Source organism: Tachypleus tridentatus, chromosome 13, assembly GCF_004210375.1.
Source record: "Tachypleus tridentatus isolate NWPU-2018 chromosome 13, ASM421037v1, whole genome shotgun sequence".
In the NCBI taxonomy this organism is placed as follows: domain Eukaryota; kingdom Metazoa; phylum Arthropoda; class Merostomata; order Xiphosura; family Limulidae; genus Tachypleus; species Tachypleus tridentatus.
In genome coordinates, this window is record NC_134837.1 from 99,240,969 (window position 1) to 99,259,155 (window position 18,187).

The 18,187-nt window shown below is 33.9% G+C and overlaps 2 protein-coding genes across 2 annotated transcripts in view; both read left to right on the plus strand.

Annotated features, from left to right (window-relative positions):
• LOC143239886 (protein GVQW3-like) overlaps window positions 1–18,187 on the plus strand; it is a 127,833-nt gene that overhangs the window by 98,591 nt on the left and 11,055 nt on the right. The gene's annotated exons all lie outside the window — the stretch shown is intronic.
• LOC143239885 (uncharacterized) overlaps window positions 1–18,187 on the plus strand; it is a 27,636-nt gene continuing 9,449 nt past the window's right edge. The window contains exon 1 of the mRNA XM_076481498.1: window positions 1–785. Within this exon, the coding sequence (XP_076337613.1) occupies window positions 53–785 (733 nt within the window). The 5' untranslated portion in view covers window positions 1–52. The remainder of the gene's footprint in view (window positions 786–18,187) is intronic.

Sequence of the window (18,187 nt, forward strand, 5' to 3'; positions counted from 1 at the left end):
TAACGATCACCCAACTTGTATGAGAGGCTAGTAAACTGTGTGGCCAAGAGCTATGATATCGGCGGAGAGCTGTACTATTAAACAACAAGACAGTGGACAGTGTCCTGTTGTTGTCACTGGAGCGTCTTCCTCCTCCCCCAGTTCTCCATATGTCTTTGACAACGATGAGAACCAGCGACACCACAAAATATGTAGTCGCCACTTGCACAGCATCAATCGAAGTACTCTTGGGAAAGACGACACTAGAGCTTCTCGACAGAGCAGGATCCAGAATGTCTCAGTCAGATATGAAAACGTTCCTCACCGGCACATGAAACATCATCACGATAGTCGTCGTCTTCATCGGGTAGCCTCAGCAAAGGACAGTCACAAGACGAGAGAGAAGCTTCCTGTGCGTCGCACATTCAGCGCCCGTGGCAAAGAGGCTGGCGCGCTCCATCAGCATCATCACCACCAACATCGACGACGGTCGTCTCATCGGAACAGTCAGCGGAACCGTCGTCTCTCCGAAATAAATTATGAGAATCGCGACCGGTTTCCGTCCCGATTTGTTCACTACGTAGAGGAATCGTCCAGCTGCAGCGGGAGTCCGGAAACGGTAACTGAAACAAAATACACTGAGTTGGACTTAGACGGCGTTTTTAGCAGTCCTCCAAAGGAAATTCAACGACGTCGAATTGTGTGCGCTGTAGTGCTAACCGCTTTAGCCATCTTGATCTCCAGTGTCTTGTTAGTAACCATCACACTACTGTTGACCCCATCCCGCAGTGTCATGGACAAAGATCGTAAGTACTTGTGGATATGATAAACATGAAAGTATTTTATGAACAAAATGTATGAATTTTTGCAGACTCATTTTAATGATTTTTGTTCCTTTGTGTAAACCGAAACATCACACTTTTTTAAATGTCCTTTAAAAAAAAAGAGAACGCAGATAGCCTTCGAGTAGTTTGCATAAAATTCAAAACAAACACAACAAACCAAAAAAAATGGACAGAGATACAGCGGTAAGTCTTCGGTGAACGCAACAGATAACTTAATGTGGCTTTACTATAAAAAAAAAACCAAACACAGGCACACCTAAAAACTAACATAACATAAACCAGAAGAAATCATACAGAGTGGTATATGTAATCTCATTAAAATAGTCACGACTGAGACATTTTATTTTTACTTTTATATATATGTATATCGTAATCCAGATATCGGTATTGTATGGCGCATGAGGATTTATAATTTACATTACTTGTAGCTGTTTTGTTAAAAAGTCTGTTTCAGAATGAGCTTCGTCTTGGGTGTATTTTGTTCCATTTGTTGACGTAATTAATTTTACCAGCGTTAACAGATATATATATAAGTTACGAAAGTTCAAGACATTCACTGGAGTATACCAGGATATATACATTATTTTCCCAGGTTTATGTGTTGTTTTTACTTCGTTTCATATTCTGTAATTCTTTAAATGTATTATGTTTTAAGACTCGTCTTTTGGATATCTCTGCATAACAACGTTTTTGCTTCTTGATCACTGTTGGGTGTTCCTTATAGATTTTTGGCTGCTGATCACGAAAATCACATCCAAATTTGCCCATCATGTACAGTTTTATCGAAATTTTCAGTTTTGTCATGTTTTTCTTATATTTGTGTCCAAACATTTTCGTTTCTGTAAGAGACCTATGGACAATGTTTTGCAGTCTGGACATCTCCAGGCATGAAATCAAGCCAGGTTGGAAGCTCTTCTGTAGAAGTATGCAGCCTGAGCAGGCCGGAGCCAGCTTTACACTGTCTCAGCAGGCTATAAAAGTGGCTTGCATACATAGATGCTGCTCATTGGATTAATATAGACCTTATAGTGTGTACGTATTGTTTCATAATACAATAATATAGCATTGCCTCTGTAGCACCGTAACAAGTAAGGTAGATATTATAGACGTTTCACAGGACGATTGGTGTCGGTTAATATGTCTCGTCAATGTCGTAACAGTCGCGATACATTCTGCTACATTTGTGGCGAGTATACGCTTGTTCATCAGAGACGTTCAATGACTGTTCTTGTGAAGAAAGCATATCATCTGTACTTCGGCTGTAAAATTGGTGATCAAGACCAGAATGGGCGCCTCACATTTGTTATGCGACATGTGCTGTCTGTCTGAGAGTTTGGCTCAGAGGCACTCGAAAGACAATGCCGTTTGTTGTCCCGATGATATGGCGAGAACAGAAAGACCATGTGACGGACTGTTACTTCTGTTTGACTAATGTGTCTGGTTTCTCTGCCAAAAACAAGAAGTAAATTGAATACCCTAATCTGCCTTCGGCAATAAGACCTGTGCCACATGACGACAGTCTTCCAATTCCAAAACCACCAGAAGAATGGACCTTAGACGACGAACTAAATGAAGAAATTGCAATGCAGGAAACTGAAAGAGACACTGATCCGGATTTTGAACCGTGCTCTTCAGGCGATCCACATCTCATAACACAGTCAGAATTAAACGATCTGGTCAGAGATTTGGATCTGTGAAAAGCAAAAGCCAAATTGCTGGGTTTGAGACTGCAGGAATGGTGTTTACAGTCACCAGGTACAAAAATTTCTGTTTTTTCAAAGCTGCCAAGATGATATAACCAAATTCTTTGCACAAGTTGACAGTCTCTGTTTCTGTGTTGACATCGAAGGATTGTTCTTTGCTTTGGGTTGTGACCATGACCCGCAAGAGTGGCGTCTCTCTATTGATTCATCAATGTTAAGTCTCAAAGTTGTTCTGTTACACAATGACAACGTTCACCCTTCAATACCTGTTGGCTATGCAGCACACATGAAAGAAACCTTCGAGAACATGGAAATGTTGCTGAAGCACATCCAGTACAGCAAGTATAACTGGAATATCTGTGGAGATCTGAAAGTCGTTGCTCTGTTACTGGGACTGCAACTCGGCTATACAAAGTACTGTTGTTTCATCTGTGAATGGGACAGTCGCGCCAAAGAGACACATTATTCTAGACAGAGCTGGCCACTCTGTAAAAAGTTAGTTCCAGGAGAGAAAAATGTGGCGCATGAACCGTTTGTCGACCCAGCAAAGATTTTTTTGCCTTTTCTTCACATAAAATTGGAACTTATGAAGAATTTTGTGAATGCAATGAACAAAGAAGGCGAATGGTTTCGTTATTTAAGACAGATGTTCCCAAGAATAACTGACGCCAAGATCAAAAAGGGTATTTTTGTTGGCCCTCAGATCAGACATGTTATGAGTGACAAACGGTTTAAAGATCTGTTAGTTCGGCCGGAAAAGATTGCCTGGAAAGCCTTCAAAGACGTTGTTGACAATTTTCTTGGCAATTACAGAGCTTCACATTACATTCAGCTGGTAGACAAACTTCTCAAAACATACAAAACAATAAAGTACAACATGTCACTCAAGATTCATTTTCTCCACTCACACTTGGATTTCTTCCCCGCAAACTCGGTGTTGTCAGTGACGAACACGGTGAAAGGTTTTACCAGGACATTGCTACAATGGAAAAACGATATCAGGGCAACTGAAATCCGTCAATGCTTGCTGACTACTGTTGGACACTGCAACGTGATGCACCGGACATTGAATACAAACGAAAGTCAGGAGCAACACACTTTTAATTATGTTGAACTTAATAGCGTATTAGAAACATAAACGCAATTAAATACGTCATTACCGGTAAACAGTTAACTGTCTATTTCTCAAATACGTGATGAAGCAAAACCAAAACTATATTTGTGTATACCCATCAGATACCTATCAAAAACCTGAACACTATGAAAATAGCCTAAATACTAGCTGGTCAAAAGTTTAAGACCACACTGAAACAATGCGTCAATCGGTAAACACGTAACGAAATGTAGTCATTTGTATTCAAGCATTAGCGTTGTCAACATTTCCCACTGACATCTCCTGTGTTACATTGGGTAAAAACATGGCAAAGGCTAAATAGTTGAGAGAGTTTGAACGTGGCAGAATTGTCGAGTTGCAAAAGCAAGATCTCTCTCAACGTGCCATCGCTGGTGAGATTGGGCGTAGTAAAACTGCTGTTGCAAATTTTTTAAAAGACCCTGAGGGATACGGAACGAGAATTTCAAGTGGTCGGCCTAAGAAAATTTCGCCGGCGTTGAGCAGGAGAACTTGACGAGTTGTTCGGCAAGACACCAGCTAATCGTCGAACCAGATTAAGGCCCTTACGGACACAGAATGCAGCTCAAGAACAATAAGACAAGAGAAAGGCTTTAAAATCGCAAACGTCTTCAAAGGCCACGCCTCCTTCCACATCACGAAACAGCACGGTTAAACTTTGCTGAGAAGCACCAAACGTAAGGTAGTTTTGCATTTTTTTTTTTTTATAAAATCTAAGAAAAAATGTTCAAAAGTTGCTCCTAGTTCTATGGCTAGAAAATAATATGTAATTTTAGAGTTCTTTTGATGTGTCTACTTACAGTTCACTAATAAATGATAATGGTAATCTTTACGGCAACCCCTTAAGCATTCTACTTCACTTCGGACGGCTTTTAAGTACAAATATAATATTGTACTAATATTTTAATTTCCTACAAGGCTTCCGCAATACTTGTATTAATGCGATTAGTTGTGGTAAATTGAGGATATTGAATAATTTCCTTGTTTAATTATTATAAGATTCCTCATGGTTAAGGAAAACAAATAAGTTATTTCCTTGATTCATTATCATATGGTTGTTTCTTGTTTAGAAAAGGAGCTGAGGAAGTTTTCGGTTATTTCTGTTTCATGAACATAATATTACTAAGTTTCATGAACATAATATTACTAAGTTTCATGAACATAATATTACTAATAGTTAAAAGAGCTCAACAATATTCCAAATTCACTAACACATCATTTCTGATAATTATGAAAAGAAATTGATATCACGGTATCATTATCATACACATTTCATTTCGTGGTTAAGAAAGTTGAAAAGAGTTCAGGAATTACTAAGATATGCTTGTTAATATTTGTAAATGGGAACAATAAATCTAATTAACTATACTTATTACAGGACTTAATTAAATTCTGGACTAATTAAGTAGCTTGCGTTGAAAGAGTTAAATACTTATTAGAATTAGTCATTATTCAATTGATCATGATTTATGAAGGTTTGGAGTTGATTTTTATAGATCAAGGACACACTGGGCCATCTCCTGTGTCTACCGCGGAAATCAAACTATGGATTTTAACATTGTAAGTAGGTAGACATACTGCTGTCCCACCGGAGAACTGTTAAAAACGACAGTTGACTAGTTTTCTAGATTTATCACCACATAATTGTTCATGGTTATCAAATAAAGTGTAAAAAAGTCTCTTTTGATTACCACAGAATTACTCATGGTTAAGAAAGATGACTGAATATTTTTTACGGTTTTATTACTACACGATTGTTCATGGTAAGGAGAGAAAATTTAGTTTTTTTTGTTTCATTTTCATACAGTAACTCATAATTAAGAAATAAATTTGAATAACCTTTCCCTATAATTTTTTGTTTGTTTTTAAGCACAAAAGTATGCAATAGGTTATATGTGTTCTGCCAAACTTTGTTATCGAAGCCAAGTTCTTAGCGTTATAAACCTGTTGACTTAGGCCCGGCATCGCCAAGCGTGTTAAGGCGTGCGACTCGTAATTTGAGGGTCGCGGGTTCGTATCCCCGTCGCGCCAAATATGCTCGCCCTTTCAGTCGTGGGGGCGTTATAATGTGACAGTCAATCCCACTATTCGTTGGTAAAAGAGTAGCCCAAGAGTTGGCGGTGGGTGGTGATGACTAGCTGCCTTCCCTCTAGTCTTACACTAATAAATTAGGGACGGCTAGCACATATAGCCCTCGAGTAGCTTTGTGCGAAACTCAAAAACAAACCCATTGACTTACCATTGAACTGCCGTGAAGGAGGCTTTCCTTGTAAATATCATACCATGCACATGGTTAAAAAACACAGTTAAATAATTTTAATCGTACGATTATACTTAATTATGAAATAATTTTCCAGTTTCATGTTCATGCGATTTTTTCATAAAATCACGGTTAATAAGGAAAAATAAATAAACAGTCTGTTTCCTTGTTATGATTCCTCGTGATAATGAAAGACCGTTGGCTGATTTCTTTGTTTCATTCTTGTGCGATTGTTTTCGGTTACGAAGTGAAGTTGAATAAATTCTCAATATTAGTATCATGTAACTGATATACATAATTCATTATATTTAAAAAAGACAAAAACCTTTTTTAAATATTACAGATGTCACTACTTGCAATTTTTCATTCTTAAGAACAAAAAAAACTACATTTGTTCATTAGTTTTCTTGTTTCATTTTGGGAACATTGTTCGTAGTTATTAAATAAAAGTAATTTCCTGCTTTCTTTTGTTTATAATTAATCATTATTAGGAAAGAAAGATAAATACTTTCCATTTCGTTATCATGTGGTTGTTCATTGTTTGGAAACAATGTTGAATAATTCATCTATTTCTTTCTAACTTACTATCGTTTAGAAATGACAAAATAATTGCTCATTCTTATTTAAGATATATGCATACTTTCCCGTTTCGCTACCGTATAATTTTTCATAGATTTCATAGAAGATAATATTTCCTCATTTGCACTGACGTGCAATTACTCATCGTTAATAAAGTCAGTTGAATAATTTTTCGGTTTCAGTATCATACATTGATTTTGCTTAAGAAAACAATTGAATAATTTCACTGTGTTATTGTCACGCGCTTTCTTGTGGTTATAAAAAATGTTGAATAGATATCCTATTTTCTTTTTTCAAACAGATAATCATGGTTGTGATGAAATAATGTTTAATAATTTCCCTGCTTTATTTTTCTACAATTATTGATGGTCAATAATGGAAGATAGATAATTTCTTGGTTTCCTAATCGTACGATTACCCATGTTAAGAGAGAAAATTGATTAATTGGTGTTTTTTTAATTATATGATTTCCTCATGATAAAGAATGAAAGTTTAGTAATTTATCGGTTTTATTACGATAGAACATACCATGGTTTATAAAAGAAAAGAAAAATAGGAATATTGACAGATATCTCTTTGTTTTTAATTCATATGATTGCTCATAATTATTGAGTTTAATAATTTCTTGGGGTCATTACCTTCTGGTTACTCCTAGCCAAATTAAGTTGTATAATTATCGGTTTTATTAGTATATAACTTATCATTACTTAGAAAAAAAAAGAAAAAGAAAATTGACTGTTTTCTCTTTTTCCAAATTTGTGCAATTTCTCAAGAGTATTTATTAAGAAAAGTTTAAAAGTTTCTCATTGTAGATTACCTTCTGGTTGCTCACAGCCAAGAAATGAAACTGAATAATTTTGCATTTTTATTTTTGTATTGTGAAAGATAAGAAAAAAGAAAGTTTAATGTTTGTTTATTTTGTGAATTTCGCGTAAATCTATACGAGGGCTATCTGCATTAGTTGTCCCTAATTAAGACTAGAGGGAAGGCAGCTAGTCATCACCACCCACCGCCATCTCTTGAGCTACTCTTTTACCAACGAATAGTGGGAATGATCATCATATAATAACGCCTTCACAGCTGAACGGGTGAGCATGTTTGATGTGACAGGTATTTGAACTCGCGACCCTCAGATTACGAGTCGGGCGCCCTAACTACCTGGCAATGCCCAAAGTTTAATGAATTCTATTGTTTCACTTTGATATAATTCTTCACGGCCATAAAAAAGTTGAATACTATTCATCTTATTATCATTACTAGTAGTTAAGACAGTTAAATACTAAATTTCCCGATTTCATAATCATATTTGCTCATGATTAGAAAAGAAAGCATAATAATTTCTCAATGTTATTATCATGAAATTACTTGAAAAGAATATTGACCAATTTCCGAGTTTAATTACTTTGTTTTGGACACGCGAGACAGATTAATAATTATAAATTATGAGCCTAGGGTTACCGAACTTCACTTGATCTAGAGTTTGTAAACTATTCCTTAGAATTCTGGATAGGTTAACAGAAAAATATCAGTAGAAAAGGAATGACCATAATAATACTTTTAAATCAAGGAAATAATTTACTAACTGTCATCCGTTCTACAAAGCCAAACTGGCCTATACAATTTTTTGTTATTGTGTGCGACTATAAATTCTTAGTCAGAACTTATTTTGAATTCGGCACTGAATCTCAATCTTTAAACGGATCTCAATAATAGACAAGTCACCTTTTGTAAAAACTATATAATGATCAGAATTCATTCGTAGAAATAGTCATCTAGTATATTGTGTTGCATAAATAGTCATCTAGTATATTGTGTTGCATAAATAGTCATCTAGCATATTGTGTTGCATAAATAGTCATCTAGTATATTGTGTTGCATAAATAGTCATCTAGCATATTGTGTTGCATAAATAGTCATCTAGCATATTGTGTTGCATAAATAGTCATCTAGTATATTGTGTTGCATAAATAGTCATCTAGCATATTGTGTTGCATAAATAGTCATCTAGTATATTGTGTTGCATAAATAGTCATCTAGTATATTGTGTTGCATAAATAGTCATCTAGTATATTGTGTTGCATAAATAGTCATCTAGCATATTGTGTTGCATAAATAGTCATCTAGTATATTGTGTTGCATAAATAGTCATCTAGTATATTGTGTTGCATAAATAGTCATCTAGCATATTGTGTTGCATAAATAGTCATCTAGTATATTGTGTTGCATAAATAGTCATCTAGCATATTGTGTTGCATAAATAGTCATCTAGTATATTGTGTTGCATAAATAGTCTTCACTAGTTTTGAGAGTTGCATATTATTGACGATCAGTTCACAGATTCTTGACATGATACAAACTTAATATGTTGAATTTTTAAAGTTCAAATGATACAATAAATCAATACTATCTTATGATGAACTAGAAAGACTGTGTTTTTACATGTTTCTTATAAAATTTACCCTCAAAAACGGTGTGCTTATTTCTTACCTCAACAACCGATACCAATAAAGCGATAAATCACTTATATCTTATTATATATATATACCTTAAAATAAGTAAATTTTGTTATGTTTTTGAAACGTAACGTGCGTTTTGTGACACTACTTGGACTAGTATTAAAAGGAATGTATCCATATTTGGGGTTAGCCCCAACCTGGTCTACTAAAACTGCTGCTGCACATCTACGAAAATAGACCATTTCATTTTACATACAAGCTATAATTACTGTAACATTTCTCAGTATACTCTTCATCTTCATATACCTTTCTAAAATATATTCCAGAGCAATTCAACTGGATTCAAATAGGGATTATTTGTGTAAATTATTTATCTCGAGCTACTTCTGATCATACAATACAATATACCATGCTGAAAAAGATATGGATCTTTCTATAAAATGCCATCGATGCAGGAAATGCACTATTGTCCATAACAATACACAATGACAAGGATATTCCTTACGTTACTCTACAGTTGTGTTACTGTTACTCGTCCACCACTCTCATGGTTAAAACTGTACACAGTCATATCCAAAGTTTCTTTAAGGTTACCGTGAAACTAATGTATCTGAAGCAATAGTGATTAGAAAAATTCACTGCTTCACGCAACTGTTATTCATTGTTCTTGGCTACAAATTTTGCGCTAACATCACCATGGGAACTAACGCCTTACATTTATAGTTGTAATAACAACATCCAGTGGTTTTCCATTTCTTCAGTGGGTCTGGTATGACTTGGTGTTTAGGGCGCTGGACTCGTAATCGGCGAGTCGTGAGTTCGAGTCCTCTCCCTGAATGTGTTTTCTATGTTAACTATGAAGGTGTTTTAATGCCATGGTAAATCCCACTTTTCGTTACGAAAGAGTAGCCCAAGAGTTGGCGATGGGGGTTTGGCTTGCTGCCTTCTCTCCAGTATATTACTTCTACATTAGGGATGGCTATCGGAGGTAGCCCTCGAATAGCTGAGCGCAAAATTCCAAAATCGAACAAACAAACGATTTTTTCAGCATGAGTAAAAATACAGATGTTTGCTTGTACCTCCAACTCCGTGTTCAGTACCTATTCCTTCTTTTAACTTTCGTGAGTTCTATTCCTTATGACATCTTGTTTGTGGCAGCAGTCGACCTTCATTGCTTTAAACAACAATGCACCATGATAGTCACACACAAATTCAGAGAAGATGGATCAATTATTAATTAGTTGTATTTTGTGTCGCACTTCGATTACACTGTTTGTTTACAAAGGTAAACAATTGAATATATGTCCTCTGTTCACAAAGGATATCGAAACCTAATTTGCTAACATAGTACAATGTTTGTATTAGTTCATCGAAATTATTTTAAGTATATACTCTGGGATATAAATAACAATAACATTCATTGAGAAGGAGGTTAGAAGTAGGAAATTCAGTAGCTAAAATAACTTTTTTTGTTAAATTCGTGAATATTGAATATTTCTTAAGATGTCACATGTTAATTAAACGTGACCGTTATTAGTAATTTTTCTCAAAACGACATAGGAATAAAGCAATATAAGAACCCTCATTTGTTTCCTCTTGCGCTTAGCCATAAATCCTTCATTACCTGTTAGTATAACCAGGAACGCATAAATTTAATGTTTGTTAAATTATGTGTTTGTTTGTAGTTACGCACAAAGCTACACAATAGGTTATCTGTGCTCTGCCCACACACGAGTATCGAAACCCAAATTCTAGCTTTGTAAGTCTGCAGACATAAAATTATATGGACATTCTGATCAAAGTTACATTTTATTCATTGATTTTTCCACAAATATATACGTATTTCTAACTTGATGGCTAATATCATACATGTATATATATGTATTGTTAACGTATTATAATTTATCTCGGTCGAGCCTTCAATTTATTATGTTACGTATTACGATTTAAAATAGCCTAAATTATGTTAAATTGTAATTTAAATTTAGAAGTTATTTAAATATAGAGACGTATTAAATTTATGATGTTTGCCAACAAGATTGATACACACAATTTTCTTTCTTAATACAAATATATTTAGGGCCGGTATGGCCAGGTGGGTTAAGGCGTTCGGCTCGTAATCTGAGGGTCGCGGGTTCGAATCCTCGTCGCACCAAACATGCTCACCCTTTCAGCCGTGGGACGTTATAATGTGAAGGTCAATCCCACTCTTCGTTGGTAAAAGAGTAGCCCAAGAATTGGCGATGGGTGATGATGACTAGCTACCTTCCCTCTAGTCTTACACTGCTAAATTAGGGACGGCTAGCGCAGATAGCCTTCGAGTAGCTTTGCACGAAATTCCAAAACAAACAACCACATATATTGTAATATACAAACAATAACACAATTTATAATAACGGTTATTACAAATAATAACTTATATATAAAAGTCTTAAAAACGTATAGACAATATTGAATTTCGTATCTGGGCTGGAATTGTCACGCTACAAACCCGGCAGTATGTCTGTAGACTCATGTCGTCAGAAACCGGGTTTCGATACCCGTAGTGTATAGAACACAGAATTGTATAGTTTTGTGCTTAATTCCAAACAAGTATGTAACTGAATATTTTAACAATGATTTACAATAAGCGAATACATTTCGAGTTGATATCGATACAATTCACTTAACGGTTAGCTAGCCAACTAGCTCTCATTGATCGCACATAAGTTTTCACAGCTGAAGTTATACGATATCTTCATAGAAATATTTACTCCGAAAGTAATTCGCTAAACTTAAACTGTTTGTAATATTCGAAATTTATAAACGTTCCTTGTCAGGTATCTGCAGTTTCCCAATTATAAATGTTAATCATGGTTATAGATTCCGAAGTTTATACTGTACCAACTGTAGCAAACCAATAATAATATAACACTGTCTCGTGACGCGTCGATTTATAAACGTTAAGGAGAGGTTCTAGAAATTTCAGTTGGCTCAACAATACGATTGTTCTTTCGTAAAATATATATTGCTGATTTTTACACTGGAGAATGATCTACAAAGTTTGGGAACAGGCGGGAATTTTGCAATACACATTTAACAATATAGATTACATGCATTTCTAAACACATATTTAACTAAAACAAACATCGATATTAAAATAAATATATAATACTAAATCAATTACAATATATATATATATTTAATTTACAAAAACCAAAACAATTTAATGAAGTAAGAAGTAAACACAATACTGCATAATCTTGCGAATTTCCAAAAGTTAGAGTTTTTCTTAGTTTAAAATCTCTTGGTTTTTGTTTCCATTAACAACTTGTTATACTGCAATTATAATTACCCTCTTAACTGAAAAGTTTAGACTTTGTTCCGCATCACATTGCAACTAGGACATTTGACCTTGAGGTATGCAGTCCGGAAGACTAATCAATAAAAGTTCTGTTCGTAAAAAACTGTAGCTTAAATGATATGTTTGTGTTTGAAAAATATATTAACTTTATATAAACGTTTGACACACACACACACACACGTTTTATCTGATGAGTGATATGAAAGTAATTTAAAATGTTTTTATAAATTTATCACATACCTTGTTTTGTACGAAAGTAACAAAGATATTTTATAACATACTTCAGTCTTTATTTACCAAAGAAATTTTTGTGGTTGATATATAGCGGAAATAACGTCATATGTTATGTCTAATATAAGAGTTTTATTCTCTTATAGCCAGTATTAAGGTGAGTTTTCCATCATACGTGAGACCAAGGGGGTGTTTAAATAAATTGATGTTACCTTTCTGGAGTTATTTTCAGAGAAACATGTGTAAAACCAAATATTAAGAAATGTCCGAGCACTCCAGACCACTTCACATGTTTACACTTCGCCCAGAACGATGTTAAATCATTCTGACGTCATAGGTGTGGGAACAAGAAAATCACGTGGAAACCCTGAGAATTCGATTATAAGCTCTCAGTTTTATAGTAGTGAGCGAAGACACACTTCATGAAATAACATCGTAATTACGAAGTTTCAATCCAATAACAATCAATTTAATTAATAATAAAAAAATATGAAATCTGTCCTCTGATATTAGTTTGGTGAGACATCTAACAGTCGGATAAAACCATTATAAACACGTTAACTATGATCTTTGTTTGACTTAGGTTTCTTTGAAAATGTTACTGTTTGGAAAGAGCTGTGCGAAAAGACTTTAGCGTTAAAAATTAGTGTAGTACATCATTATGGAAATCATTTAGACATTAGAACTAGATCAAAATAGTAGAATTCGTAAATTTGCTGGGATTGGAATTATTTTTTTATTTTTTTAGGTGATATGTAAAATAAAGTAGGAAGCTTTACTGACATAGGATAATTTAGTTTGTGCTTGACTTATAAATAATACGTATTTCATCATAAAGATGTTTGTATTAAGAATTCTGAAAGTTAAGAATCCATTGTATCTCTTGATTGGTTCAGATGGATAAATATAAGTATATGAAATACTTAATTATGGTAAATATCAAGATTTTTTCAAGAAAGGACAAAATATCATTACATTTACGATACATATATCTAGTGACGATAAGAGAAAGAGTGCTAGTTACTAAAATGTTCGTCCAAAACTAATATGATAGTTACGAGACAAACTATTAAGACATGTAATTTAACTGAGAATAGGGATCAATCTTTGCTAGTGAGTCTGACAGTTAAATTAACAGCTCATTGAGCACTAGAATAGTGTAGTATAAAACTGAGTTGTGTAGGATCCATTATGATCGTGTAAGTTAAGACTATTTTCAATAGAATCTTGAAAATCATTATGGTCTACGTGGAAAAAATATGTATGTAGTTCTGCAGTTGGATGTTGCTGAGATAAATTCGAGTTTTATCCTTATATCAGTTACCTTCGAAACTGTACAACGGTTGAAATACTAATATACAAAAATAAAACCCATGAAATGTCATAGAATTTTCTAGTCAACTACATTGTTAGACAGCATGAACAATTATGTCTTAGGAGAGAATTATTAGTACATTAGAAATCAAAGTAAATAGCATCTAAATTAGTCGTTATTTGACTTTATATAAAAGTTCAAGAAACTGCACTGAGCTACTCTCACTGTCTAGACTTAGTAATCTACAGGGTGGCCCGTAAGTCCTTACCCATCCATATGTTATTATGTTATATTCAGTTACGAATCTATTAAAAAATTGTTGTTGTTTTTTCAGAGAAATATGACCGATGTAAGCCGATTTACACTTGAAGAGCATATTGTGACAAGTACGTGGGTACATGAGCGCAGCGAGAATGAGGGACAGCACACAGATACACTGGATACATAAGATATATGGATGGGTAGGAACTTACGGGCCACTCTGTACTTTGAAGTTCAAGTCTTGTAAGCTAGAGCGACTGAAACTAGGTTTAGCTGCAACTGTAAATAGTTTAAGATAACTAATCTGTTTTGATGTCTTGAATAAGAAAGTTCAACAGGTTTTCTGCTGTATTAGTAAGCTTTCATAAAACCAATTTATTACACTGATTATTTAAAACTTTAGTAAGCCATAACGTTTTATTTCTCAACATCTAAGTTCCAGAACAATCTTTAACAATTACAATTAAATAGGCAAATTTTTATCCATTCATAATTCAGGATATCTTGCAGAATTAATCGGATTGTCAAATTTGATAATTCTCCCTGGTTTGATAATACATTTAGTTTAAGTCATTCGAAACACACAGAGATTACTGTAATAACAACATTTTAAAATCAAATCAGGAAACAATAAGGTATTTTGTCTGTCCATGTGTTTATTACATATCATTACTCATCAGTGTTTTAAGTCTGCGACCCCCACTTGTCAGAATATGATTACCACATTGAAAAGCTATATTTTAAGTTAAACACATTGAAGTATCTTATAGTTTAAGACGAGAAAAATTATGAATGATATGCTCATATTTTATTGTAAATTCTAATAGATTCAGTACGTTAGTCGTATTACTTATTTTTTTTGTAAATGAGTAGAGTTGAATCAGTATTATGTTAATACATTCGTTCATCTTACAAACTTTTACCAACTACTTGGAAAATTTTCACTTTTAATTAAATATTCTTATGAAATAACACAGGTTTTACTGTAATGATCACCTACCTGTGTGTAAAATATTAACTGAAAGTAAATCCATGTATGAAATAACACAAGTTTTACTGTAATCATCACCTACCTGTGTGTACAATATTAACTGGAAGTAAATCCATGTATGAAACAACACAAGTTTTACTGTAATCATCACCTACCTGTGTGTACAATATTAACTGGAAGTAAATCCATGTATGAAATAACACAAGTTTTACTGTAATCATCACCTACCTGTGTGTACAATATTAACTGGAAGTAAATCCATGTATGAAATAACACAAGTTTTACTGTAATCATCACCTACCTGTGTGTACAATATTAACTGGAAGTAAATCCATGTATGAAATAACACAAGTTTTACTGTAATCATCACCTACCTGTGTGTACAATATTAACTGGAAGTAAATCCATGTATGAAATAACACAAGTTTTACTGTAATCATCACCTACCTGTGTGTACAATATTAACTGGAAGTAAATCCATGTATGAAATAACACAAGTTTTACTGTAATCATCACCTACCTGTGTGTACAATATTAACTGGAAGTAAATCCATGTATGAAATAACACAAGTTTTACTGTAATCATCACCTACCTGTGTGTACAATATTAACTGGAAGTAAATCCATGTATGAAATAACACAAGTTTTACTGTAATCATCACCTACCTGTGTGTACAATATTAACTGGAAGTAAATCCATGTATGAAATAACACAAGTTTTACTGTAATCATCACCTACCTGTGTGTACAATATTAACTGGAAGTAAATCCATGTATGAAATAACACAAGTTTTACTGTAATCATCACCTACCTGTGTGTACAATATTAACTGGAAGTAAATCCATGTATGAAATAACACAAGTTTTACTGTAATCATCACCTACCTGTGTGTACAATATTAACTGGAAGTAAATCCATGTATGAAATAACACAAGTTTTACTGTAATCATCACCTACCTGTGTGTACAATATTAACTGGAAGTAAATCCATGTATGAAATAACACAAGTTTTACTGTAATCATCACCTACCTGTGTGTACAATATTAACTGGAAGTAAATCCATGTATGAAATAACACAAGTTTTACTGTAATCATCACCTACCTGTGTGTACAATATTAACTGGAAGTAGATCCATGTATGAAATAACACAAGTTTTACTGTAATCATCACCTACCTGTGTGTACAATATTAACTGGAAGTAGATCCATGTATGAAATAACACAAGTTTTACTGTAATCATCACCTACCTGTGTGTACAATATTATTAACTGGAAGTAGATCCATGTATGAAATAACACAAGTTTTACTGTAATCATCACCTATCTGTGTGTACAATATTAACTGGAAGTAAATCCATGTACATAAGGGATTATAAAGTACTTCCTGTTTTTCAGTTAATCGTTGGAGTTTAAAGATTGCTTCTTTTCACGTCATCAACACTTGAACTAATACCTACTAAAGTAGTACTTACTTTAATGTGATAATTTGACTCTTTTATTGTTGTTAAAAATAGTATTTTTGTCAAAAATTTTACAGTTTAGTTTTTGGTAGCATGGAATGTATTTGAAAGTTTCCTCAATTCTATTTATTAGTATTTTTAATAAAGATTCTATCAATATATTAGTAAAATAAATTGTTAATTTTTTGACATGCTAATTCCTCGTGCTTTATAATTGAACGTGTTGTCTTACCTCTGTCATTACTTTGACGTTTTTCGCACATTCCTCATAAGTAGCTGTTACGTCCTAATTACTTTTCGATCTTAGGCGTTTCAAACAACTGCATTAACTGTGTTGCGCAGCGTACAACGAACGTCTTAATTATTTTTAGGCTTGTTTAGTTTTAATTTTGACAAAACTTCTTCAATAATGACAAGTTGCAAAAATATGGTAAACCTGAAATGCTGTTTTTAACACCTCTGATTGAATATCGTAACGGATTAAGTGGTAACAGGAATGTTAAAAAATATGTTTATGCAAAGTGCAATTTTTATTACATTTTAAGCCTAAAGTGCTAGCTTTTTTGTTTATGAGTAGTTGAGAATTGTGTTAAAGGTATGAATTACAAGAATATATATATATATGCACATACATGCACACTTTTTAAGATGTAACTTATTCCATTCAGCTTAAAACGCATTATTGCTATGTCACCTTAGGCGTTTTACATCACTACAGTAATTTTAATTCTTTAACAATTAATATTACATTTCGATCGGAACAAGCTACCTACTTAGAGCAAAACTTAAAAAAAATTATGTTTATACAGGTTTGTTATTAAGCACAAAGATATAGATAGCTGTGCTCTGCCCGCCACGGATATAGAAACTCGGTTTCCAGCAGTGTAAGTTTGCAGACATATCATTGTGCTACTGGAGGCCTTTTTAACATGTATAGTTAAAGAAGTATAATATTTTCGTCCATAATCCGAATAATATCCCACGAGGTTCGGTCATGTTTAAGTTTGTTTGTTTTTGAATTTCGCTAAAAGCTACATGAGGGCTATCCGTCACTAATTTAGCGGTGTAAGACTAGAGGGAAGGCAGCTAGACATCATCACCCACCGCCAACTCTTGGGCTACTTTTTTACCAATGAATGGTTGGATTGATCGTCACATTATAGCACCCCAACGGCTGAAAGGGCGAGCGTGTTTGGTGTGACGGGGATTCAAACCTATGGCCTTCGGATTACGAATCGACTGCCTTAACCACCTGGCCATGCCGGGCCCCATGTTCAAGAGATATATAAAAATACATATAATAAGTTAACAACACAAAACGAAATATATAATAAAAGTAAAATAATACGAAATAATATTTAAAAAGGCAATGAGATTAGACACATTAAATGGTATATTGATATACTAATAAAACATTAATATAATGTACCTCACTTAGTGAACACACAAACACTAGCTTTTTGGTTTGACTGCTGTCTCAGAATTAATTTTCTTTGAAAAACGTAACAGCAGTTTAACTGCGTGAAATTTCTTCAACTCTCCTTGATCACGTCTCGTGGTCAAGGAAAATCTACTCAAACAACACTTTCAATGTATCTTTTATAAGAGTGTGGCGTCAGGACAAATTACT